Genomic DNA, 26,711 nt, shown 5'->3' on the forward strand with positions numbered 1-26,711 from the left:
AGAACAGATTATTCAGCTGTGTGTTAGAACTGCAACTACCATAAATTCCATAAAATGTTAAAAAACTTTGCTCAGCGTTTCTCAGACCTGGAAATGATTAATACTGAAACTATCGATTGTTTTCCCTATTAATCCTGAACCCTAGAAATTGCGATTTTCTTGAATTTCATGTTTTCTCAAACCAAAATTATTCAGTTTTAATGATTTCGTTCTTACATGGAGCAAAAAAAACGGGAAATATTCACATTAAAGAAGTTGAAGAACCAGAAAACTTGTTTTTAATAACGAGAAAAACCCTCAAATTGATTATCAAACTAATGTCGTAATCGATTAATAATGGGTTAATCGAGTCATTGTTTCAGCTCTACTGTGTTGTCCCTTTGGAACTCACACTCCACTGGTTCAGATAGACACTGTTGATGTTTAGAGCTGCAACTAACCATTATTTTCATCATCGATTTACGGAGCAAAGAATCCAGAAAATATTCACATTTAAGAAGCAGAAACAATCAGAAATCTTGTTTTAATCATGAGAAAAGCGTCAAACCGATTTGATGATGAAAATAGTTGACGATTAAGTAATTCTCGATCTCTATGAAACACCAAAATTCTTTTGAAAGTATTTTAAATAAACATTTATTTATAAGTGTATTGTATAACATAAACAGAATCTTTATAAATGGTAAACAAAACATTTTTTTCGGGATATAAAAGTAGAATAAAATGAGCCTTCAAGAAAGAACCCGTCCAAAAACTGTGACCATATTTCAAGCGATGGACTATGAGTGTGTTTCATCCCTAGTGTAAGTAAAGATCTGTGTTGTGACCCATATGTAACAGCCTCTGCAGGTGTTTGTACCCTGTGTGGTACAGGTCATGGTAAAGGCTCTGTGTTTGTCTGAGAATTCACACACTCCATACAGTTCATACAGACGGAGATGGTGCTTTTTTTTTGTCTGTGTCGATAGTGGCTCCTGTTAACGAATCCTCAGTCTCTGTTTAGTTATTAACAAACACGTGGGAGCGCTGCTGCTGTGTGCAGGGAAATCTGAATATGTTTTTCTGTACTGGTATTTGTTTTGAAAGGAGATGCTGAGAAAGCGATTGGATCAGTGGCGCCACAGACACAGAAAGCAATTATCAGTGTAATCTGGTAGCTGTGTGCAGTCTGTGCAGCCAAAGAAACTCATCCGTTCATCTGCTTCTCCTCAGCAAAGATGAATATGAAGGAGGGAAATCAAAACAAAATCTTCCATTTTTTTATAGCCAGATTCAAGCCCCTGCTCTCATTGACTCATATTATCTTAGTGGTTTTAACACAGCAGTGCTGTGAAAGCCTGTGGTGTGCACTCAGGGAATGCGCCACTGTTATTAGGGTAATTGCTTTATTTTAAGGGTTGTGTTGAAGCTCATCTGTTCATTCACTCTGCACACACACACTAATGCTTCATTCAAGAGCCAGGGTTACGTGTAATTTCATTACCCTTCACTCAAAAATCTCCCAAAAAAGCCCATCATGTGGGTGTTATGCTATTGTACAGAATCATTTAATACAGAGCCACACACACACACACTGTAAACCCAGAGAGTGAAGCAATGTGCTGCAACACGGAAGCCTTTCATCAAATCACTTCCCTCTGAGTTGACGTGCTCTGGGCCCGAGAGTCTAGTGTCCTTCTGCGAGGATGAAGAGCTCCAGTACGTGTGGGATGGGAGTGAATGTGTGGGAGGGGAGACAACCAGCAGGTCAGTGCCTTGAAGTGGAAATTAGTGGAGAAGAAAGATATGTATGAGACTGTGCATCTGTCAGTGTGTGTGTATGTTTTCCCTCTCTTAAGGAAGTGTGAGGCTACGTCCACACGGAATGCATACATTCTCCTCTGGATATGTCAGTTATCCACACGACCTCTGCATTTATAGGCACGAAAATGGAGTATATAAACTATGATGAACACTGCAGGCTCTGTTTTAGTTTGAAAACTCCCGGGCTGTGTTTTATTCTGAAGGAGTAAAACTGTAGACCTTTGAAAACGATGATGCAGTTACACATATTCAGCTCCTCAGCTGTGTATGAAAAGCTCTTACACTTACTTACTTTGAGTCTTTACCTCGTCGCCGTTGTTGTTTCTAGTTTGTAATCCTCTGTGAGATTATGTAAACAACTGCAGAGGGAAGAGTCAGTTTACATGTGTAGTTTACCTGAACGGTTATTATAATACCGTATATGTTTTTTAAGGGTACACAAATGGCTCCTAAAATGGAACTAAAACACTTCTGATGCAGATTGTTTTCATTTAAATGGAAATGTAGTGTGCATTAGGGCTGCAAATATCGATTGATTAGTACTTGTTTGGCTCAAAACGTTTACCAAACCTAGAGATTGCGATTTTCTTGAATTTCTTTTTTTCTCAAACCAAAATGATTCAGTTGTAATGATTTCTTTAAAAAAACTGAAAAGATTCACATTTTAAAAGCTGAAAAATTAGAGAACTTCTTTTTTATTTTATTTTGTAATCGATTAATAATCAATTAATCGAATAATCACTGCAGCCCTTGGGTGCATGTAGCCTCAATTTAACTTCTGGTGTCATAAAAACAACTCCTGCTCTTTCTTTTTTTTTTTTAATGAATGTTGTTTCAAGTCAGTCATACTTTCTAACAACTACAGAAGGATTACATTTCCTGTTTCCACTGACACGAGCATGGCATGGAAACACAATGGGACCTGATGAGAAACGACAGGAAGGGTCAGGTTCAGACAAAAGTGATCATTTCAAGTTTTTGTGAGTGAGTAAAATTAAAAGTTTAAATTTAAAGGGCATTGAAAATATGGTGTAACGCGTAAAAATAGGTGATTACCCTGGTGTTTCTGTTTAGAAAGAACTCAAGGTTACAATTTACGACAGGACAGTGAACACAACACACAGCTCAACATAAACCATGACGGCTGCTTTATGTAAACAATCATTGGCGGTTACAGTTCAACAAGAGCCAGTAAAGAAGAGACAGACTGTCGTTTAAAAGTCTGACATTTTATTAAACTCGTAAGTGCTGGTGATAACTCGTAAGGTCTGTGACTTGTGTGTATCTGTGTGTGTATCTGTTTGTGTGTGTGTGTGTGTGTTTTTCCCCCTGCATGCAACAATAACTTGTGTCATTTTCCGTTAATCATCGATAAAGGCTACACCCACCTGTGAGACCGTCTGAGACAGAATACACTGCAGTTTACTGCAACTGTATTTGTCAGGTTCGGACAGAAGATTGCACCTGAATGGTCACGTGATATAAATGTTTGGGTGTCTTAGTATTGACACAGCCTTTCTGCATGGAGTTTGCATTTGTGTGTGTTGGAGTTTTCTCCAGGTTCTCCCAAAAACTTCCCCAGATTTGGCTGATTAGGCCAATTGGACACTCTAAATTGACTGTGAGAGTGAGAGTGAATGGTTGTTTGTCTCTCTTTGTGTCCCTGTGATGGACTGGTGACCTGTCCAGGGTGTACCCCGCCTTTCGCCCAGCTGAGATTGGCACCAGTGCTCCCCTGCGACCCTCATGTGGAGGATAAATTAGTCGAAGATGAGAGTCCGAGCTCATCTGGGTCACAAACAAATGAAATGAGAAAGCAATAACATAGTTGTAGTTCATGCCTTTGTTTCTCTCTCCTCTGCCCCATGGCAGCCATGGGTCAATTTTATTTTTCCCCAAGCGAGCACCTGAAGTCGACCCAGGAGTCGGCCTTCATCTCTGGCTCAAGGCCAGAGAGATACAGACTCTTCTCAGGCCACGCACACACGCACACGCACACACACACACACACACACACACACACAGAGCGATCAGATATGTAGGATACACGCCGCTATCCATAAACATGATCTGCTTGTTATTCCCGTCTCATCCCTCGTCTTTGCGTTTTTGTCAGCTGTGGCCTCTGATGTGCTCCCTCCGCTGTTTGTGTGGGAAACAGCTGCCAAGGGACCCCACATCTTTTTTCCTCTCCTCCTCTTCCTCCTCTTCCTCCCTCTGCCAGCAAGTTTCATGCTACTCCGTGTGAACCCTGCAAACAGAATTCTTTTTCTTTCTTTTTTTTACAAACAATGCAAATGTTCTTTCTCAGCAGTGACATTTCTGTGGCATTTCCACCGGCTCTGAGGCGCAGACCCGGGGGTGATTAGCTGTCAAGGAAGACACCTTCAGTCATTATTACCTCACGTGAGCACACGCTGACTCCAGCCTCAGCTGTCAAGTAAAACGCTTTAAATCTTGTCAGCCACACAGTGAGTCATTATTATTCCACCGTGGAGACCTCCTCACTCTCTTCTCCAGCTGATATGCTTTGGAAACGTACTGAAGTGTGCAAACACGTGTTTTAAAAAGGCTCTTACTTTGAAAGTACACAAGTCAGGTAAGACGGCAGCCTGACTTTGATCGTGGATATGCCTGTCATTATCAAGCCCATGGTGCCTGCTCCACTTTTCATCCCCCCTCCCACAGCCTCCTCCCCGTCTGCGCCGCCTATTTTCAGCCTTTTGATAAGTATAGATGTTGTGTGTGTGCAGATGGTGTCGATGGAATACCAAGGAGATAACGAGGTTTGATTTCAGCGAGAGGAAGGGGAGTGTGTGGAGCTTTCAGGCTGAGTGGATGTGTGCACCTGTGTTAATGCAGCCTTCCAAACGCATCGATCTACGCTCACCTACTGAGATTTCTGTATCCTTGGCCTCCAAAACTAGTTTTTTTTCCCCCCCTTTTGCTTTTTCATGGTCCATGAGTATCAATTAGTGTCCTGCTGACCTGAGCTGCCTCCTCCTCCCTCTCCCTCTCTCTCTCTCTCGCTCTCTGTGGAGTTTTCTTTAACAAGATTCCTGTCGTCACAGTCTCTCACTGCTGCTTTATGTACCGACGTTCCAGGGCTACAGTCAACGATTAATCGCATTAATCGGCTTCTTAAATGTGAATAAGAACTGTGACAAAGGCATGTGAGAAGAACAAGGTTAGGGGGAAACACTGATCGACATTTTCTGACATTTTGTCGACCAAACAAGGAATCGATGTTTGATTATTCCTTTTTTTTTTTTGGTGCTTTTCAATAAATCACAGTTAAGTCTTTAATATCACTTATCTTTAAGCAACTTACTAAAAAAGAATTGGCTCATATTTGTTTATTAATAAGAGATAATACGTGTCAGGTGCAGGACTTATTAATTAATTAATTTGGAATCAACCATTAGATATAGATTTTAAAATTTATTTTCAAATTTGTTTTGTTTTCTTTTTCGCTAAAAACAAGTTCTCTGATTTCAGTGTCTGAATATCTTCGCTTTTTGGAAACAAAAGACATTTGTGGGTCAACCACGACTATTAAATCGCTTGATCAAGGAAATAATTGATCGATTAAGGACAGGAAATTGCACTTCTGTTTGGGGCTGTGCACTTAATCGAAAACTTGTGTATGTTACGAAAAACAAAACCCAAAACAAAACTGAAAATGACACTTTTAATGTCGTAATGATGTCTGACTTCCTGTCCCACGTTATAAAACATGCATTCAGTGGAACACGCAAGGCGAGTAAAGATATACTGTATACAATACACTAAAATGTTAACTTATTTTAAGGTTAATTTTAAGGTAATTTGATGTTCAAACTTAAAACAACTTTTTTATGTGCAATAAATTCAGTAAGTTAAATTTTGACCCAAATTATCGTGATTATTATTATAATTTTTTTCGCTACTTCTGGTATAGAATTGTGCGTTTCTCCTCAGCTCTGTTGAGGAACAGCTCGTTGTTTTTGATTTGACAATAACTGTTGCCGCTCCTCGCCATCATCGCCCACCGTTTAATAAACCAGAAACAAACAGCAGGTGCACTAAATGAACAACAGCACGCTGAAACACTCAGCAGCTACAAACACTGAGGTTTCCCCTCAGAAATCTGGCGGCAAGAAAAAATAAAGGCAGAGTGAATATTGGGACTCATATCAGGTAAACACAGCTTCAAGTTTAGTTTAACACATTATAAACAACAATTAGGTGCAGATATGTCAGGGTTGTATTTCACTGTTTGCTGGATTACCTCAAGTAAAGCACTGTTGATTTATCTATGAGTCAAAGTGACAAGAAATATGTAAATATAGAAGTGTAAATTGTAAAATCTCTTCATCCTTGCAGGTTTGGGAAAAGCCAAGCGGAAGCCGAGCGCCCGCGATGCTTCCCCAACACCGAGCTCGGACACAGAGTATCCCTCCAACGGCAGCGGAGGAGGTGGAGGAGGAAGAGGAGGAAGAGGAGGAGGTGGAGGAGGTGGAGGAGGTGGAGCTGAGAGAATCTACGACCTCAACATCCCCGCCGTGGCCAAGTTTGCCTACACAGCAGAGCTGGAGGACGAGCTGACCCTGGTCAAGGGATCCCAGGTGGTAGTGATGGAGAAGTGCAGTGACGGCTGGTGGCGGGGCAGCCAGGCCGGCCACGTGGGCTGGTTTCCCTCCAACTACGTCCAGGAGGATGTGGGAGGTCCAGACGACGGAGGAGAGGCAGATGCCTCGCGGGGCTTCCATGCAGGCCCGCAGGGCACTCTGCTGGCCAACGGGCGCGCGGGCGGTCACGCCGCCGTGCTCCACCTCGTTCAGACGCTCTACCCCTTCAGCTGCGTCACGGAGGAGGAGCTGAACTTTGAGAAGGGAGAGGTCATGGAGGTGGTGGAGAAGCCCGAGAACGACCCGGAGTGGTGGAGGTGTAAGAACTCTCGTGGCATGGTGGGCCTGGTGCCTAAGAACTATGTGATGGTGGTGGACGAGCTGCCGCCCGGCCGGCCCCCCACGACCTCCAGCTCCCCGAAGAACCGCACCTTGGCGCCGGCGCGCTCGGGCAAGTTCGCCGGCAGGGACTGGTACTACGGCAACATCACCCGGCACCAGGCCGAATGTGTGCTCAACGAGCGCGGGGAGGAAGGCGACTTCCTCGTACGAGACAGCGAGTCATCGGTGAGTCAGTGGTCAGGTGGTGGTGACATCACAGAGCCGGGACAGGAGGAAGAAGAAGAGGTCGCATTAAGTTTGTTAAAGCTTTATATTTTAGAAAACTTTACGAGCGACACAAAAGGAAGACATTCAGGATTATAAATAAATGATTTTGCAAAGCAAGAATCAAATATCTTAAGTATTACACAACTGGCAAGAGAATCAGTTTGTAACGGGATGAAAAACATCACTGAATCATCTAAATGTTGCTGATTAACTTAATGTTGATTAAATAATTATTAACATAATAAAAATAGTGATGAAATAATTGATGCTGGCTGAATTTAAAGCAAAAGGAAAGTGCAGCAGTTTGAGGGTGAGCTTCAAATATATAGAATTTGAGACTATACTGCCCTCTGCTGGCGTAATTTAAAAGTGAGGAGAACCTCTGTGTTTTCCCACGTGTATATTCACAGACTCTCTCTCTCGATTTTTTCTCAGCCCAATGATTTCTCCGTGTCCCTGAAGGCAACGGGGAAGAACAAGCACTTTAAAGTGCGTCAGACGGAGGGAGTTTACTGCATCGGCCAGCGCAAGTTCGGCTCCATGGAGGAGCTGGTGGAGCACTACAAGAAAGCCCCCATCTTTACCAGCGAGCACGGCGAGAAGCTGTACCTCGTCAAAGCGCTGCTGTGATTCCCGCGTCCTCACACTTACACTGGATCACACACACACACACACGCAAACACACGATACTAACACCCGCTCCCTAACTTGTCTTAACTCCAGCCTGAGCTCTGACTCTTGTTCGTCTGAGGACGTCTCCGCGGCCACGTCCCTCCCCTTGTGTGACGACTGAGGCCTTGGCGAGGGTCCCGCTCTCCTTCTGATGTCATAAAAACACAACAGAACAGAAACGGATGCTTTCTTCCGCAGACGTTGTAAGTTGAAACCATCGCTCTTCATCCCACACAGACATTATTAGACGCTGGCTATGGTTTTTACTTTGTCCACTTCTTCTAAATGTATGTTCCTGACGCTAACTTAAATCCCTCTCTGGAGGTTTTTGACTTCACAAAGTGACCAGAATCGCTCTCTTGCCTTTTATTTTTTTTTCTCCTTATTGTGTTCACCATTCCTCATAAAAAAATATAATTTCTTACACGATGTCTTATCTGTCACCGTCTCCACTCATCATTATGATTCTTAATAAAACCTGGTCACAGCACTTCAATCATTCAGTGTGGGGAAAGTGTTAAAATGCAATAGGGGAGAAGAGCTCTTGGTTTTTTTCTGTCAAGTTTGAATGTTAATCGATGTAACCAAATGTGCCGCCCTGTGCCCGTACCTGTACGACTGGCTCCAGGTCTGCACTGCACTCACCGCACTCCACCGTCATTCACAGCTCTGTGCTCACGCCTTTATATTGTGTCACGTTGAACATGTTCTCCCGTTATGTGTCTGTAGCATGGACTGTATATGAAAACGGGGCGTAGACTTTCTGTGGTTCGTTTTCTTGACGCGTTAATGGTCCAAATTGCTCGTTTTAGGTCCTTTTATCCGTGGAATATGATGTCAAATTTGCAAATTATGCTCACGTTTAGAGTCATCTGAGTGGACGCCAGTGAGATTGACGGCCGGTATCGTCCAGTAGAGCTCCGGGTGTCAGGTTTTTGCAAAAGCCTCGAATGTTCACCAAACACTTTTAATCCCCAGAGATCGGGAAATAATATTGATTGAATATATCGGAGCGGACGTTATTCCAGTCCAGTTATTCCCCTCGACTTTGGTTCGTTTGCAAATCTCAAAACACTTTAAAGATGGGAATTATTGTGTGTGTTTTTATATACAGTCTATGGTCTGTGGCTGTGTGAGGATGCTGACTGAAGAATAACGTAAAGGAAATCACTTTTTTCGAGTATATACACTTGGATCTACTTCAGCTACCGTTAAAAAAAGAATTAGGACCTTTATCGATGTAGTTTCTGTTAACGGTGATTCTTTCTATCTCACCACTCCACAGAGTTTTGTTGGAAATATTAAATATATTCAATTTAGTGATTGATTGACATTCTGAAAGTCTGCGTTTATTGATTTGGGAAAAACTGATTAGTTTGTGAAGCTGGATGCTAACTTTTGCTAAGCCCCGCCCCCCGAGCAGTGACCGTCCAATAGTAGCGAGGCATTACACCAGGTACAACCGCTCCAATCATAACAGCGATCTAAACAATTTATAGAATGTTAGGTTAGATTTTGTCCTTTGTCCAAAATCAACAAATCACTCTTTCTGTAACTGGTTTAAAAAAATTAGCTTGCTTTAGGGGGAGGGGCTTAACAAACGTTAATCCATTTTTAGGTAATGTCCTCTCTTCACTGTTCGAGCAAACCAAATAACCAGGTTTGATAATGAAAAACGATTGAATAACCAAACAATTCCCTGTTTTTTTTGCAATATGCGTTTGTTTACCGATGGAAGTGTTGATCATCATTGAGTCCTCAGCTTTTATATGATATGTGTATATATATATATCTATATAGATATATAGATATATATATCTGAATGTTATTGAGCATATTGTTATTTAATTCTTGTCTCCACTGTATGTATATATTCAAAAAATAAGATGAGGTGCATATACGAATCGCCGAGATCCAACCATGGTACTGTATCACCGACAACATGATGAGAATTTAAATACTTTTGTTCAATAAAATCTTTTTTGAAGAATACTAAGAAAAAAAAGAAAAGCACTTGTTTGACAGTTAATTGTCTTTGAATGGTTCATTTAATCAGAATTAAAGGGTCAGTGTGTAACTTTTTACAACAGTTTACTGACAGACTTTCTTAACCATCATGATAATGAGTTGGCTTGGATTTATGTCGATTTTATGGCTGTAAAAATGTTCAATGAGTGAGTGTTTTTGCCACTTTTAATACCTTTAATAACTTTCACTTTTTCCATATCTGGTAGTTTTTCAACCGTTTAGGGATCACAAGAAGCTGACGTCACAAATGTGTGACGTGCCGGTGAATCTGGTCGTTCCAAGGAATCCTGAGGTTCTACCGTAATGACAAGTATATGGGTGCAATTAAAGCTCTATTTCTCTCCTTTCCCGTATCCATCCATCCATCTTCTACCACTTTATCCTCCACATGAGGGTCACAGGGGCGGAGTCACACCCTAGACAGATCGCCAGTCCGTAGTTTTTGAATTTTCTAAATATCACAAACGGTCTTAGGAGTTATGGTAATGAGAGGTGTGCATGCCGGTGACGACAGGATTGGTAACAGGGGTTAAATGTCTTTGTATAGGTGTTTAATCGCTTTAAAATAAAAAATTGTTTTGTTTTTGTTGCCTTAGAATCAGCCTTGTGTGTACTGTACTGTAGGCAAGGGCCCTGTTCTACAGAGGTGGCCATCTACAGTAGCCTGAAAGGACAAAACCAGAACCACAGATTAGCATTTCAGTTTGAGTGTTTTCTAAAGAATTAAGCCAAATTTTCTGTTTTTGTTTTTTTCAGCTTATTAAATGGGACTATTTTCTTGGTTTCTTTGCTCCGTATAACAAATACAATCATTAAAACTGAATCATTATTGGTTTGTGGACAAAATAAGACATTATTTAACTTCATCATTTCCAGGTTTGGGACCTAACCATTACTCTATTAATATGGAAAATCATAGACAGATTAGTGCAACCATTGGTACATTTACTTATTTATTTGTGTATTTTTCTGTCATTTGTCTCATTCAAAACAGTGTGAGCTGTGGTAGCTTTAGATGTCCACATGGGGGCAGTGTTGTGCCTCTTGTCTTGTCAGTGGCTAGTGTTTGTTTTTCAACGTCACAGCAGTTTGGGTGTTTTTTTTCCAGCAGAAACTGTAATATAATTATTTATAATCATCCTTTCTACATTGTAAATAATTGCACTTGAGTCTTTATTTATTTTTCCTCTTTCATTTTTGCACCAGTGACCAGAAAAAATGTTCCTTATGTGATAAAAAACAATTCTGACTGTCGTTTAAATCGCAGAGAAACACAAACGCGTCCGGCTGATTGGACTGCAATGGGAGGAGGTTACTGTGACAGCTGGAATTCAAAAGCCCCCCCTGTAAGTGCGGCCGTGTTGACCGCAAACCGGGTTCTTACTGATTTATTGACGAGATAATTTTATTTGTCCGCTCTGCTCTATTCAGTCGTCATTAGCTTTTCACCTCGGTGGATCCGCTAAAAGCTCAGCATTCGCACAGATGTCACACGTCCACAGCTTATACTGATGGAAATGCTTTAATCTCGTCTTTTCCCCTTCATATAAAATGAAATGATGTCTTTCTTACAAAAGCACAAGGCTGGAGATGCTCTTCACTTTTATTACTGTGAGCAAATCCCCTGAAATCTCCAGTTGTCTCTTTGTAGTCATGGCTTTTGGTCCTCCACCGGGGCTTCAGATAATCATTACTTTTCATTCTAAAACCTCCCGAGAACACGAGGCGACGTCTTCTTCTGTTTTGTTTCATTCAAACAACACTTTCGAGGATAAAATGTGCAAGAAAAATACATTTCCTGTGTCACTTCTGTTTTAAAATGATTCATTTGTTAAAAGAAAAGTTGCCGATTGAGTCATTTTTGTCTAATCGATCATTAATTAAATGTTATTTTTCTTTGTATTATAATGGTTATTACTCTCATAGGAGTAGGAGTCACGTATAAGTTGTAATCTTTCTGTAAAAATAATAATACTTTCAAATCTTAAAGGGACAGTTCAGGCATAATTTGAAGTGTGTATTTGAAAACTTGAAAATGTATGATACTGTTCTTTTAAAGAAGATTTTGACCATTTATTTGGCATAAATAAAAAGCTAATTTGCGTGGGTTAAATTGCAAACATACACATGAAATAACTCTTTACATGAAAGTGAAAATAGTAAAAATGAGTTCCTTGTTCTGATTTGATTCACTGTATATCGCATCAACAAACATGGCGACCGTTGAAGAGGCCGTTTTACTGAAAGAAGTCTAAAAAGCGGGCGGATTTCGTGGCGCTGGGAATGTGACACTAATGTGAAATGCTTCTAATGAGAGAGTTTAATGACGAGCGGCGTTTTCTTGTTTTAAACGTCCGTATACAGAGACCCTTTTTTGTCGTTTTCCTGATTATTGACTCTATACTGCCCCCACGACTTCCGGTGTGGTATTGCTCCGTATCATACATCATAGTAAAATACGTAGAACATGCGTAAACCTTTGAGTATAGAAACAAGTAACATAATCTTTGACATGAGAAATTGTTTTCCAGGGAAGTTTTTGACGTAATTTTCTGCTCTGACTGACGATGTTTCCTCCAAGTCCCTGATTCCCACAGTGTCATAAAAACATACAGAAGACTGAAAACACATATGATGGGATTATATTTTATTCTGCCTCCTCTAAAGGGTATTTGTGGGCAAATAAAAGAGAGCTTTGTGTCTGGACACACACACACAGCTTCTGTGTAGCTTTGCATTATTTTTCATCTCAGTGTTTTGAACACTTCAATTCTTCATCTTGTTCAAAATGCCATGTCTGGGATTTTCATGATGATGATGATAGTCTGTGTGTGTGTGTGTGTGTGTGTGTGTGTGTGTCACAAGGTGTTTTCACACTTTAAAGCAAAAGCTTAATAAATAGGAACCGACTCAGAATAGGAAAAACCACAGAGCTTGATATACAATTCAAATAGTTACATTTAAGAAACTGAATAAAGTTAAATACTATAATATACAGTGTCTAAAGAGTCTCTAAAAGTCTACAAATGTTGTAAATCTGCATATAAGGCAGTTGGAATGCACAATGTAAGAATGTAAATAAATGTAATACCATTATAACGGGATTATATTGTTCCAACAGTAATAATTACGGTCTTATTTAATGTGTCTGACACAGCGAGGGATGAGGAGTTATATACAATGTGATCTGTGTGACACTAAACTCCTTTGTCTTCAATTTCAAAACTTAATTTGTCCCCAGGGGACAATTCAAGGCACAGAGAGCAGCTGTCAACAAACACAAACATGAAGTCAGCTGAGGTCTGAGAAGTTATGTCAGCGCTGCCCGTGCTTGTTATTCTCTGCTCTAAAATAAATGTTGTTTTTATTTATAAGGTGCAAATGGTTTGAGGTTTGCTATATTCAGACGTGGAATAAAAATAGAAAGAAGTGTGTTGGCAGCAGTCTTGTGTGTATTAAGTACGTTAACGGTGATACTTGAGTAAAAGTACATTTGAAAAGAAAAGAAAATCACTTTGGTAGACATGGAAGTTACTTTTTTATAATAGTACTTAAGTAAAAGTCTTCAGTACTTCGGTTTTAGAAGTAAAATTATAATAAAAAAAGTTTTCTTGTTCATTGTTTGTCTCGTCTTCTTTCCTTCAGTAATTCTTGATGCAGCGCCGCCTCAGGCGAGGAGGGGAACACGTTATTCTGAAGGTTCGGCTCGTTTCACTAACGTGTGAAAGCAAACTTGGACCGGCTGAATGTTGCAAACCCACAATTGAACCGAGTCTAACGGACTCCCACTCTGAGTTCTCCCAAGTTCTGGTTCTACAGAAATCAGGTATATGTGTATATACACCTGTATGCCACGTAGACTTGAAGCACTTATCTTCTGCATTGAATACAAACTGAAGCTTCTGCAACACACTTAGAAAGGAAAGGAAAGGAAAGGAAAGGTGAGGCTTCAGCACACATCACGTGCCTTTTAGTTCTCCTGATAAAAAAATCCATTCACTCATTCATTACAGTACACCAAAGCTCCTAGCATGAACACGGTGCGTGACTTGTGTGGTGAACGGTCTGCACTGTTTATCTCATCTTAATAACTCGCAACACTTTACCCCGCGTGTCAATGCCACCGCTCATACAGTGCTGCACTTAAGTGAGTGCTTCACACATCGTCTTGGACAATATGAGGTTCAGTATTTTGCTGAAGGACACTTAGAGATGTTGATCTATTCACAGATTCTGATAAGTGGACAACATGCCTCTACCTCCTGAGCTGCACACGGCTTCCAGATCCCCCTCTGACATCTGCGTTTCTTCCTCTTCTTCTTCTTCTTCTTCTTCTTCTTCCTCCCCCCCCAGTAATTCATTCCCCATCTGCAATGGAAATATAATCCAGATGACTGAGCTGTGGGTTAGACTCTCAGAAGGCTGGTAGGACTCAGCCTCCTCCTCCGTCAGTCGCTTGTTTCTGCTGAGAGTGAGGGCTTGTGCCTTTCACTGAGCCATGCAGGTGTTACGCGCGTGCGTGTGTGCGTGTGTTCCGGTGAGAGCGTGCACAGCTGTTTAAATGTGCTCTTCACGCAGAGCCCACCTCGGCCGGTTAAGCGAGGAAAAAGGCTTCAGAGCATCTTCCTGCTCTTATGCATTCAGCTGCGTTTCTCGCTCCCACTTTCTTTCTGAATTCCATCATGAAAAGAGGCTCCGACATCTGCCGGCTCTTAGTTCCCCACATTCCAGCTGTACTCACGGACACACACAATTTCCGACCATTTCTGGCTAAGTGGAGGATATAATGTAACATTTCTGCATTTAAATGTTGAAAAATGTAAAATAATGTCATGTATTTTATTGAATCGGCTCAGCTCATGGAACCTCGTCAGAGCAGAACAAACACTCTCTTCAGGTAGTTCGAGGTCCACAGAAGTATGTTTGTATAAGTGTATAATCACTTTAAAATAAGACTCATTTGGTTTCTGTGACCCTAACATAAGACTTTTACGTGAACCTTAGGCAACAACCTTACAACATCCTTTCTGGTCTTTAAATATTAGATAAATCTAAACTCACCAGACGCTATCATCATATTTGTTGTTTTGCTGCAGCTAGAGCTGCAACCAACTTACTTTCTCGATTCATTGAGAAATCGTTTGGTCCATAAAATGTCAGAAAACGTGAAAAAAAACGTTGATCAGTGTTTGTCAAACCTGGAAATAATGAGGTTTTGTCCACAAACCAAAATGATTCAGTTTCAATGATTTCTTTGTTATATGGAGCAAAGAAACGAAGAAAATAATCAGATTCAAGAAACTATAACAATCAGAAATCCTGTTTTTCAAACCCATTCACTGATTATCAAAAGAGCTTCTGTCACCCGGTGACACTGCTGCACAGGCAGCAGCAACACTGAGCCAGTAAAGCAAAAGAAAGTGCCCACAAAAAGTTCCTCACTTCTGCCCCTTGTGCTGCCACTGTATACAGCCCGCGCTGATAGTTTTGCCTGATCCATCACCAAAGGTTACACACCGCAGCTTTAATGCGGCACATGCAAATTATATTCAAATCCTTTCATATTGTGCTGTTTTAAAGCTGACGCTCCAGTGTCGTGTAGGTGCAGGAGACGGGAATAAGTCTTGTCTCTGTAGGCTGTCAGAGGTAAAGACACATTCCTGAACCACACGCCAGTTTCCACATGGAAACTTTGTGTTGCCGCCCACTTCTGCTGCAGTTGTGCGAGAGTTGAGCCGCGGTTGTTCCCTTCACACAGCTCTGTGAAGACTCTGAGTGGGCACAAAATGGCTCCGGGGCAGCTCCACCTGAGGTTAATAGCGCTGACAGTGGTGGTGACACTGTTGGCTCTCAGAGGTGAGATCATTCCTGTTATCTTTTGCTTTGCTTGCTTCAAATATTGTATTTTATATTCACCACTCGCTGCCCGTCCTTCACATCCATCAATCAGGCTTTGTGAAGTGCTCACTAGTTATCTTTAAAAAGAGTTTCTCTGCCTCCAACCTCTTCTCTCTCACTCCTGCACGTTCCTGAATTTAACAAAGACGAGGAAAATGTAACGAGAACAGAAACTCATCTGTCTGCACTAATACTTTTTGGATGAATTAACTTATAAAAGTGTAATTTCCATTAATTACTCTCTCTTTTCTGGGAATTCTACTTCTGTAAATGGAATGAATTCATTCAAAACCTTGGCTTCACAGACTTTAATCTCACTCTTGAATGACAAATCCATCCTTTAAGCACCTGCAAGTGACTTTTGCCACATTTCTTTAACACGTTGGCAGCTTCAGTTGATGGTTATGTTGCAGATATTTACTGGGTGAATCATCTGGAGACCAAGAATGTCTGTTCAGAGGCAACTTTTGCACATTTTGATTAAAGTAAAAAGAATTTGTTTAAACCCCTAAATCTTTTGTTCATCCTTTGTAGGATTTGACCTTTTCTAATTTCATCTTTACACATACTGTGTGAACTATATGCAGTACAATAATGCATTATGCCCGTTTATCTCTGACTCATCTTTCAGCTCATTAAGTATGCAGAACATTGTTGATTATGCAGGAATGCGCTCGTCATAGCTCATTTGGAGAAAAAACTAAACACACGCAGCCAATTGTCTCCTGAAGTTTCCTTTCACTCCAAACCACAGTGTTTTTTCCTCTCAAGCTGAGAGAAGGTCGAACTTAAAATATGGACTGGATTCTCAGGCGTTCAGACAATTATCTCGTATTCGTAGTCATAATTTATCCATACCTCAGTCATGAACCTCGTGTTTAAATAAATGCAATCAGTTGCTGCCAGATGATCCCAGATGATTTGATTTAAAGACGCTATATGCAAGATATGCAACCAGAGTTTAAGACGGTTACTGCAGTCAATAATTAAAGTTTAGGGGTTGCCATGACGTTTGAGGAAGCAATGCTGCACAAACTGAGAGAATGATGTGGAAAGAGCTATTCTTTTATCCCTTTTCCACAAAATAAACATAAACAGTCTATGCAGGATTTTGCAATTTCAACATGTTTCTTTCATTTCCGGTGAAATTTCATAAACATTTTTTTTTATTTTGAAAGCTGTAGTGTTCCTTTAAACACACAAAAAACACACAATTTTGCTGTGTTGTTTTCATGTCTGTGGAGACACAGAGTCATGAGATTATTTCACCAAGGATGAAAGTACAGCAGAAGCAAAAACAGCTGTGCGAGTCAAGTGAGACAGCAGAGAACTTTAGGTTAATGTATTACTCCCTCCCAGTTCTCTGAAACTTGAGTGTAGTGAAAAAAAAGTTGAAAAAAAGCTTTAGGTTAAAGAATTAACCCCGGATCTCTGAAACATCAGTGGATTTAACTCTGGTTCCCTGAAACAGTGAAGTGGAACGAATGTTAGAAGACAACTTTAGATTAAGGATTTAACCCCAGTTCTCCGAAACATCAGTGGATTGAAACTAATTTAGAAAAAGAGCCTTATAGTTCTATGAAACACAAGTTCTCAGGGAAGACGTATTATCTCTAAATAAATCATCTCCCTCAAACACACAGTCATTGTTTATGATTGTGCATCATATTCATCGAGAAAAAAAACCTGGCAACCATTTGTATTCTTGTAATCTCTGTGTACATTTACAGTATAAGGAGTATGTGACTCTTGTTTTATAGACGTAGTATGTATGTATGGGTCTTTACTACTGCTCCGGTTTTGAAAATGAAAAATTATATATTTTTTGAGGGAAATTTATTATATTGAAGTGTCTTTTCTCCAAACCAATTTCTCTTGTATTTGTATTTTTTTTGATTTTCAACATAAAAAAGAAAATATACAGCAGAAAACCGTTAGAAATTTGTGAGTATTTAACAGTAAATAAATCCTGTCTGTTGTTTCACATTCACAGATGCAGCAGGTGACAGCAAGCTGTACAAGATCTTAAAGAAGAGAGAGGGTAAAGTGGCTCTACTTTCACTACAAAAAAAATCAAAAAAATCAAACCTTTTATTAAATGTGTTTCATCTCCTCTCTTGTTGTGCTTCCATCTAGTGGCAGGACCTGGTACTACTCTGTCAAAGTCCTCTATCGCCGTCCCTCCCTCTAAGGCTCGGGAGTTCCTGGCAAAGCTGAGCAGAACCAAGAGGAACATCTGGGACCGGAGTAGACCCGACGTGCAGCAGTGGATCATGCAGTTCATGTACATGGGCTACGACGAGCAGGTGAGTCGCCTAAAATGTATCTATAATCCATAAAGACGACATACTATGACTTTTTTGTGACATTTTGGTGACATACTAAAGTATTACTTTTTTGTCTAATTTTGGATGACATACTAACCTATGACTTTTTTGTAGCATTTTGGATGACAAAATGCTACTTTTTTGTCTAATTTTGGACGACATTCTAAAGTATGACTATTTTGTCACATTTTGGACGACATACTAAAGTATGACTTTTTTGTCACATTTTGGACAACATACTAAAGTATGACTATTTTGTCCAATTTTGGACGACATACTAAAGTATGACTTTCTTGTCACATTTTGGACAACATACTAAATTATGACTATTTTGTCACATTTTGGACGACATACTAAAGTATGACTTTTTTGTCACATTTTGGACAACATACTAAAGTATGACTTTTTTGTCAAAATTTGGACGACATACTAAAGTATGACTTTTTTGTCACATTTTGGAAGGTGTACTAAAGTATGACTTTTTTGTCACATTTTGGACGACATACTAAAGTATGACTTTTTTGTCACATTTTGGACAACATACTAAAGTATGACTATTTTGTCCAATTTTGGACGACATACTAAAGTATGACTTTCTTGTCACATTTTGGACAACATACTAAATTATGACTATTTTGTCACATTTTGGACGACATACTAAAGTATGACTTTTTTGTCACATTTTGGACAACATACTAAAGTATGACTTTTTTGTCAAAATTTGGACGACATACTAAAGTATGACTTTTTTGTCACATTTTGGAAGGTGTACTAAAGTATGACTTTTTTGTCACATTTTGGAAGGTGTACTAAAGTATGACTTTTTTGTCACATTTTGGACAACATACTAAAGTGTGACTTTTTTGTAGCATTTTGGATGACATACTAAACTATGACTTTTTTGTCACATTTTGGACAACATACTAAAGTATGACTTTTTTGTCAAAATTTGGACGACATACTTAAGTATGACTTTTTTAGTCAAAATTTAGAAGACATACTAAAGTATGACTTTTTTAGTCAAAATTTGAAGACATACTAAAGTATGACTTTTTGTCACATTTTGGATGACATACTAAAGTATGACTTTTTTAGTCAAAATTTGAAGACATACTAAAGTATGACTTTTTGTCACATTTTGGATGACATACTAAAGTATGACATTTTTAGTCAAAATTTCGAAGACATACTAAAGTATGACTTTTTTGTCAAAATTTCGAAGACATACTAAAGTATGACTTTTTGTCACATTTTGGATGACATACTAAAGTATGACTTCTTTGTCAAAATTTGAATGACTTACTAAAGTATGACTTTTTTGTCACATTTTGGATGTCATACTAAAGTATGACTTTTTGTCACATTTTGGATGACATACTAAAGTATCACTTTTTTGTCAAAATTTGAACGACTTACTAAAGTATGACTTTTTTGTCACATTTGGACAACATACTAAAGTATGACTTTTTTAGTCAAAATTTCGAAGACATACTGAAGTATGACTTTTTGTCACATTTTGGACGACATACTAAAGTATGACTTTTTTGTCAAAATTTGGACGACATACTAAAGTATGATTTTTTTGTCTCATTTTGGACAACATACTAAAGTATAACTTTTTTGTCATTTTGGACGACATACTTAAGTATAACTTTTTTGTCACATTTTGGACGACATACTTAAGTATGACTTTTTTGTCACATTTTGGACAACATACTAAAGTATGATTTTTTTGTTGCATTTTGGACGACATACTAAAGTATGACTTTTTTGTCACATTTTGGACAACATACTAAAGTATGACTTTTTTGTCACATTTGGACAACATACTAAAGTATGACTTTTTTAGTCAAAATTTCGAAGACATTCTAAAGTATGACTTTTTTGTCACATTTTGGACGACATACTAATGTATGACTTATTTGTCAAAATTTGGACGACATACTAAAGTAGACTTTTTTGTCACATTTTGAACGACTTACTAAAGTATGACTTTTTTGTCACATTTTGGACGACATACTAAAGTAGACTTTTTTGTCACATTTTGAATGACTTACTAAAGTATGACTTTTTTGTCACATTTTGGATGACATACTAAAAAGTATGACTTTTTGTCAAAATTTTGACGACATATTAAAGTATGACTTTTTTCAGATTTTGGACGACGTACTTTAAGTATGACTTTTTTGTCAAAATTTGAACGTCTTACTACAGTATGACTTTTTTGTCACATTTGGACTACATACTAAAGTATGACTTTTTTAGTCAAAATTTCGAAGACATACTAAAGTATGACTTTTTTAATCAAAATTTCGAAGACATACTAAAGTATGACTTTTTGTCACATTTTGGACGACATACTAAAGTATGACTTATTTGTCAAAATTTTGGACAACATACTAAAGTATAACTTTTTTGTCACATTTTGGACGACATACTAAAGCATGACTTTTTTGTCACATTTTGGACAACATACTAAAGTATGACTTTTTTGTAGCATTTTGGACGACGTACGAAAGTATGACTTTTTTGTCACATTTTGGACAACACACTAAAGTATGACTTTTTTGTAGCATTTTGGACAACACACTAAAGTATGACTTTTTTGTAGCATTTTGGATGACATACTAAAGTATGACTTTTTTGTAGCATTTTGGATGACATACTAAACTATGACTTTTTTGTCACATTTTGGATGACATACTAAAGTATGACTTTTTGTCACATTTTGGATGACATACTAAAGTATCACTTTTTTGTCAAAATTTGAACGACTTACTAAAGTATGACTTTTTTGTCACATTTGGACAACATACTAAAGTATCACTTTTTTAGTCAAAATTTCGAAGACATACTAAAGTATGACTTTTTGTCAAAATTTGGACGACATACTAAAGTATGATTTTTTTGTCTCATTTTGGACAACATACTAAAGTATAACTTTTTTGTCATTTTGGACGACATACTTAAGTATAAATTTTTTGTCACATTTTGGATGACATACTTAAGTATGACTTTTTTGTCACATTTTGGACAACATACTAAAGTATGACTTTTTTGTTGCATTTTGGACGACATACTAAAGTATGACTTTTTTGTCACATTTTGGACGACATACTAAAGTATGACTTTTTTAGTCAAAATTTCGAAGACATACTAAAGTATGACTTTTTTGTCACATTTTGGACGACATACTAAAGTATGACTTATTTGTCAAAATTTGGACGACATACTAAAGTAGACTTTTTTGTCACATTTTGAACGACTTACTAAAGTATGACTTTTTGTCACATTTTGGATGACATACTAAAGTATGACTTTTTTGTCACATTTTGGACGACATACTAAAGTTTGACTTTTTTGTCACATTTTGGACAACACACTAAAGTATGACTTTTTTGTCACATTTTGGACAACACACTAAAGTATGACTTTTTTTTGGCATTTTGGATGACATACTAAAGTATGACTTTTTTGTAGCATTTTGGATGACATACTAAACTATTTTTTTTGTCAAAATTTGAACGACTTACTAAAGTATGACTTTTTTGTCACATTTGGACAACATACTAAAGTATGACTTTTTTAGTCAAAATTTCGAAGACATACTAAAGTATGACTTTTTGTCACATTTTGGATGACAAACTAAAGTATGACTTTTTTGTCAAAATTTGGACGACATACTAAAGTATGACTTTTTGTCAAAATTTGGACGACATACTAAAGTATGATTTTTTTGTCTCATTTTGGACAACATACTAAAGTATAACTTTTTTGTCATTTTGGACGACATGCTTAAGTATGACTTTTTTGTCACATTTTGGACGACATACTAAAGTATGACTTTTTTGTCACATTTTGGACGACATACTAAAGTATGACTTTTTTGTCACATTTTGGACGACATACTAAAGTATGACTTTTTTAGTCAAAATTTCGAAGACATACTAAAGTATGACTTTTTTGTCACATTTTGGACGACATACTAAAGTATGACTTATTTGTCAAAATTTGGACGACATACTAAAGTAGACTTTTTTGTCACATTTTGAACGACTTACTAAAGTATGACTTTTTGTCACATTTTGGACAACACACTAAAGTATGACTTTTTTGTCACATTTTGGACAACACACTAAAGTATGACTTTTTTTGGCATTTTGGATGACATACTAAAGTATGACTTTTTAGTAGCATTTTGGATGACATACTAAACTATTTTTTTTGTCAAAATTTGAACGACTTACTAAAGTATGACTTTTTTGTCACATTTGGACAACATACTAAAGTATGACTTTTTTAGTCAAAATTTCGAAGACATACTAAAGTATGACTTTTTGTCACATTTTGGATGACATACTAAAGTATGACTTTTTTGTCAAAATTTGGACGACATACTAAAGTATGACTTTTTTGTCAAAATTTGAACGACTTACTAAAGTATGACTTTTTTGTCACATTTGGACGACATACTAAAGTATGACTTTTTTGTCTCATTTTGGACAACATACTAAAGTATGACTTTTTTGTCACATTTTGGACAACACACTAAAGTATGACTTTTTTGTAGCATTTTGGACGACATACTAAAGTATGACTTTTTTTGTCACATTTTGGACAACACACTAAAGTATGACTTTTTTGTCACATTTTGGACAACACACTAAAGTATGACTTTTTTTGGCATTTTGGATGACATACTAAAGTATGACTTTTTTGTAGCATTTTGGATGACATACTAAACTATGACTTTTTTGTCAAAATTTGAACGACTTACTAAAGTATGACTTTTTTGTCACATTTGGACAACATGCTAAAGTATGACTTTTTTAGTCAAAATTTCGAAGACATACTAAAGTATGACTTTTGGTCACATTTTGGATGACATACTAAAGTATGACTTTTTTGTCAAAATTTGGACGACATACTAAAGTATGACTTTTTTGTCACATTTTGGACGACATACTAAAGTATGACTTTTTTGTCAAAATTTGGACGACATACTAAAGTATGACTTTTTTGTCTCATTTTGGACAACATACTAAAGTATGACTTTTTTGTCACATTTTGGACAACACACTAAAGTATGACTTTTTTGTAGCATTTTGGACGACATACTAAAGTATGACTTTTTTGTCACATTTTGGACAACACACTAAAGTATGACTTTTTTGTCACATTTTGGACAACACACTAAAGTATGACTTTTTTTTGGCATTTTGGATGACATACTAAAGTATGACTTTTTGTCACATTTTGGATGACATACTAAAGTATGACTTTTTTGTCAAAATTTGGACGACATACTAAAGTATGACTTTTTTGTCTCATTTTGGACAACTTACTAAAGTATACATTTTTTGTCATTTTGTACGACATACTAAAGTATAACTTTTTTGTCACATTTTGGACGACATACTTAAGTATGACTTTTTTGTCACATGTTGGACAACATACTAAAGTATGACTTTTTTGTTGCATTTTGGACGACATACTAAAGTATGACTTTTTTGTCACATTTTGGACGACATACTAAAGTATGACTTTTTTGTCACATTTGGACGACATACTAAAGTATGACTTTTTTAGTCAAAATTTCGAAGACATACTAAAGTATGACTTTTTTGTCACATTTTGGACGACATACTAAAGTATGACTTATTTGTCAAAATTTGGACGACATACTAAAGTAGACTTTTTTGTCACATTTTGAACGACTTACAAAAGTATGACTTTTTTGTCACATTTTGGATGACATACTAAAAAGTATGACTTTTTGTCAAAATTTGGACGACATATTAAAGTATGACTTTTTGTCAAAATTTCGAAGACATACTAAAGTATGACTTTTTTAATCAAAATTTCGAAGACATACTAAAGTATGACTTTTTGTCACATTTTGGATGACATACTAAAGTATGACTTTTTTGTCACATTTTGGACGACATACTAAAGTATGACTTTTTTGTCACATTTTGGACGACATACTAAAGTATGACTTATTTGTCAAAATTTTGGACAACATACTAAAGTATAACTTATTTGTCACATTTTGGACGACATACTAAAGTATGACTTTTTTGTCACATTTTGGACAACATACTAAAGTATGACTTTTTTGTAGCATTTTGGACAACATACTAAAGTATGACTTTTTTGTTGCATTTTGGACGACATACTAAAGTATGACTTTTTTGTCACATTTTGGACGACATACTAAAGTATGACTTTTTTGTCACATTTGGACGACATACTAAAGTATGACTTTTTTAGTCAAAATTTCGAAGACATACTAAAGTATGACTTTTTTGTCACATTTTGGACGACATACTAAAGTATGACTTATTTGTCAAAATTTGGACGACATATTAAGTAGACTTTTTTGTCACATTTTGAACGACTTACTAAAGTATGACTTTTTGTCAAATTTTGGATGACATACTAAAGTAGACTTTTTTGTCACATTTTGGACGACATACTAAAGTATAACTTTTTTGTCACATTTTGGACGACATACTAAAGTATGACTTTTTGTCACATTTTGATGAGATACTAAAGTATGACTTTTTTGTAGCATTTTGGATGACATACTAAACTATGACTTTTTTGTCACATTTTGGACGACATACTAAAGTATGACTTTTTTGTCACATTTTGGACGACATACTAAAGTATGACTTATTTGTCAAAATTTGGACGACATACTAAAGTATGACTTATTTGTCAAAATTTGGACGACATACTAAAGTAGACTTTTTTGTCACATTTTGAACGACTTACTAAAGTATGACTTTTTTGTCACATTTTGGATGACATACTAAAGTATGACTTTTTGTCAAAATTTTGACGACATACTAAAGTATGACTTTTTTGTCACATTTTGGACGACATACTAAAGTATGATTTATTTGTCAAAATTTGGACGACATACTAAAGTAGACTTTTTTGTCACATTTTGAACGACTTACTAAAGTATGACTTTTTTGTCACATTTTGGACGACATACTAAAGTATGACTTTTTTGTCAAAATTTGAATGCTTACTACAGTATGACTTTTTTGTCACATTTGGACAACATACTAAAGTATGACTTTTTTAGTCAAAATTTCGAAGACATACTAAAGTATGACTTTTTTAATCAAAATTTCGAAGACATACTAAAGTATGACTTTTTGTCACATTTTGGATGACATACTAAAGTATGACTTTTTTGTCACATTTTTGACGACATACTAAAGTATGACTTATTTGTCAAAATTTTGGACAACATACTAAAGTATAACTTTTTTGTCACATTTTGGACGACATACTAAAGTATGACTTTTTTGTCACATTTTGGACAACACACTAAAGTATGACTTTTTTGGCAAAATTTGGACAACATACTAAAGTATGACTTTTTTGTAGCATTTTGGATGACATACTAAACTATGACTTTTTTGCCACATTTTGGACGACATACTAAAGTAGACTTTTTTGTCACATTTTGGACGTCATACTTTTATGAATATTTTATCAAAATTTGAACGATTTACTTAAGTATGACTTTTTGTCAAATTTTGGATGACATACTAAAGATGACTTTTTTGTCACATTTTGGACGTCATACTTTTATGAATTTTTTATCAAAATTTGGACGATATACTTAAGTATGACTTTTTGTCAAATTTTGGATGACATACTAAAGTATGATTTTTTTGTCAAAAATTGGAAGACATACTAAAGTATTTTCTATCATGGCAGACAATACAGTTTCTCTGATTCTGATTAAATCTGATGTAAAAAGAAAATAGTGTAAATAATGCACATAAAAAAACAATAAAAGGTATCTGTATATTTATATATGACTCAATATTTCATCTATGCAGGAGGAAAATGTGGCAACTATACATTTTTTTTACGTCTGACTGAATGAATGAATTCAAGTGAGATATTCATGAATTGTCTCTCACACACAACAAGAATATAATACGACAGAGGCGGTGTAAATTTTCCTTCAGGACAGTCTGTCATGTAGAATCCACCAGGGACAGGAAGCAGCAGATAAAAAGGGGAAGAAGAAAAATAACTCCCCACACTCAGGGTTTGTGACAGCTGCCTGTGTTTGCGTTTTAGTCCCTGTAGCCATGTTCCTCCACCACACTGGTACACGAACGACGCCCTGTGCTTATACCATTTGCCGTTGCTTCCCTAAAAGGCCAGAGCTGTCAACGCACTGGCATTTCCACTGATTGCCTGTGTGTGTGCCACAGCTGTGTCTGCTGTCTCAGCAGGAGCCTTTATCAGCTGCTCCACATCTATTATCAGCCTCCTAATGAGTCACGTCTGTGTTGTGCTTTTTTTTTCTTCTTTTCTCCACCACCACCAGAGGCTGGAGGCTGACCTGTCCTACTGGATGGACCAAGCACGCTCCAGTGACCAAGGGCGCCAGCATCATTACGATGAAAACGCCCCCATTGGCCCACGGGACCACAGCACCTACAGACACGGAGCTAATGTCAACTATGACTACTATTAACTGGAGTCCAGATGCAAACACTGGATTTCTGAGCGATCAGTTTCTTCATGTAACTTTGTGATGGTTGAGTTGTCACATCCTCCTAAAGTAACACAGTAATCTCTGTATCACATATTAGAAACAGACAGTCTCAGCTTTTATCTCATTGTAAATAAAAAAACAAGTACCGAATGTGCTTTTTTTTTTTTTACACTAAACAATCATTGAAAAACATGTTTCTATGTCTTAGTGAGGACGCATCATTGA

The 26,711-nt window shown here is 37.3% G+C and overlaps 2 protein-coding genes across 4 annotated transcripts in view; both read left to right on the top strand.

Annotated features, from left to right (window-relative positions):
* The window catches only part of nck2a (NCK adaptor protein 2a), a 38,367-nt gene extending 30,168 nt beyond the window's left edge, over positions 1–8,199 (top strand). The window contains exons 3-4 of the mRNA XM_058622089.1: positions 6,169–6,980; positions 7,458–8,199. Of these exons, the coding sequence (XP_058478072.1) occupies positions 6,169–6,980; positions 7,458–7,652 (1,007 nt within the window). The 3' untranslated portion in view covers positions 7,653–8,199. The remainder of the gene's footprint in view (positions 1–6,168; positions 6,981–7,457) is intronic.
* On the top strand, positions 7,756–26,636 carry ecrg4a (ECRG4 augurin precursor a). 3 transcript variants are annotated; one of them, XM_058622107.1, is made up of 5 exons: positions 7,756–7,897; positions 13,368–13,548; positions 17,614–17,661; positions 17,757–17,926; positions 26,316–26,636. In XM_058622107.1, the coding sequence occupies exons 2-5, from the start codon at positions 13,377–13,379 to the stop codon at positions 26,463–26,465; spliced, it is 540 nt and encodes a 179-aa protein (XP_058478090.1). In that variant the 5' UTR covers positions 7,756–7,897; positions 13,368–13,376; the 3' UTR covers positions 26,466–26,636. The 3 variants fall into 3 exon arrangements, with proteins under 3 accessions (XP_058478090.1, XP_058478082.1, XP_058478091.1); XM_058622099.1 differs by lacking the exon at positions 7,756–7,897 and adding an exon at positions 10,034–11,068; XM_058622108.1 differs by lacking the exons at positions 7,756–7,897; positions 13,368–13,548 and adding an exon at positions 14,061–15,578.
* Positions 26,637–26,711: the final 75 nt, after the last annotated feature.

Source organism: Solea solea, chromosome 2, assembly GCF_958295425.1.
Source record: "Solea solea chromosome 2, fSolSol10.1, whole genome shotgun sequence".
Lineage (NCBI taxonomy): Eukaryota > Metazoa > Chordata > Actinopteri > Pleuronectiformes > Soleidae > Solea > Solea solea.

What these genes read in the sequence shown, in the direction of transcription:
- ecrg4a (XM_058622107.1), top strand. Translation starts at nt 13,377, where the DNA reads ATGCAGCGCCGCCTCAGGCGAGGAGGGGAACACGTTATTCTGAAGGTT. An exon ending in TCTGGTTCTACAGAAATCAG is followed by an intron (nt 13,549 to 17,613) that starts GTATATGTGTAT and finishes TCACATTCACAG; the next exon opens with ATGCAGCAGGTGACAGCAAG. An exon ending in ACATGGGCTACGACGAGCAG is followed by an intron (nt 17,927 to 26,315) that starts GTGAGTCGCCTA and finishes CACCACCACCAG; the next exon opens with AGGCTGGAGGCTGACCTGTC.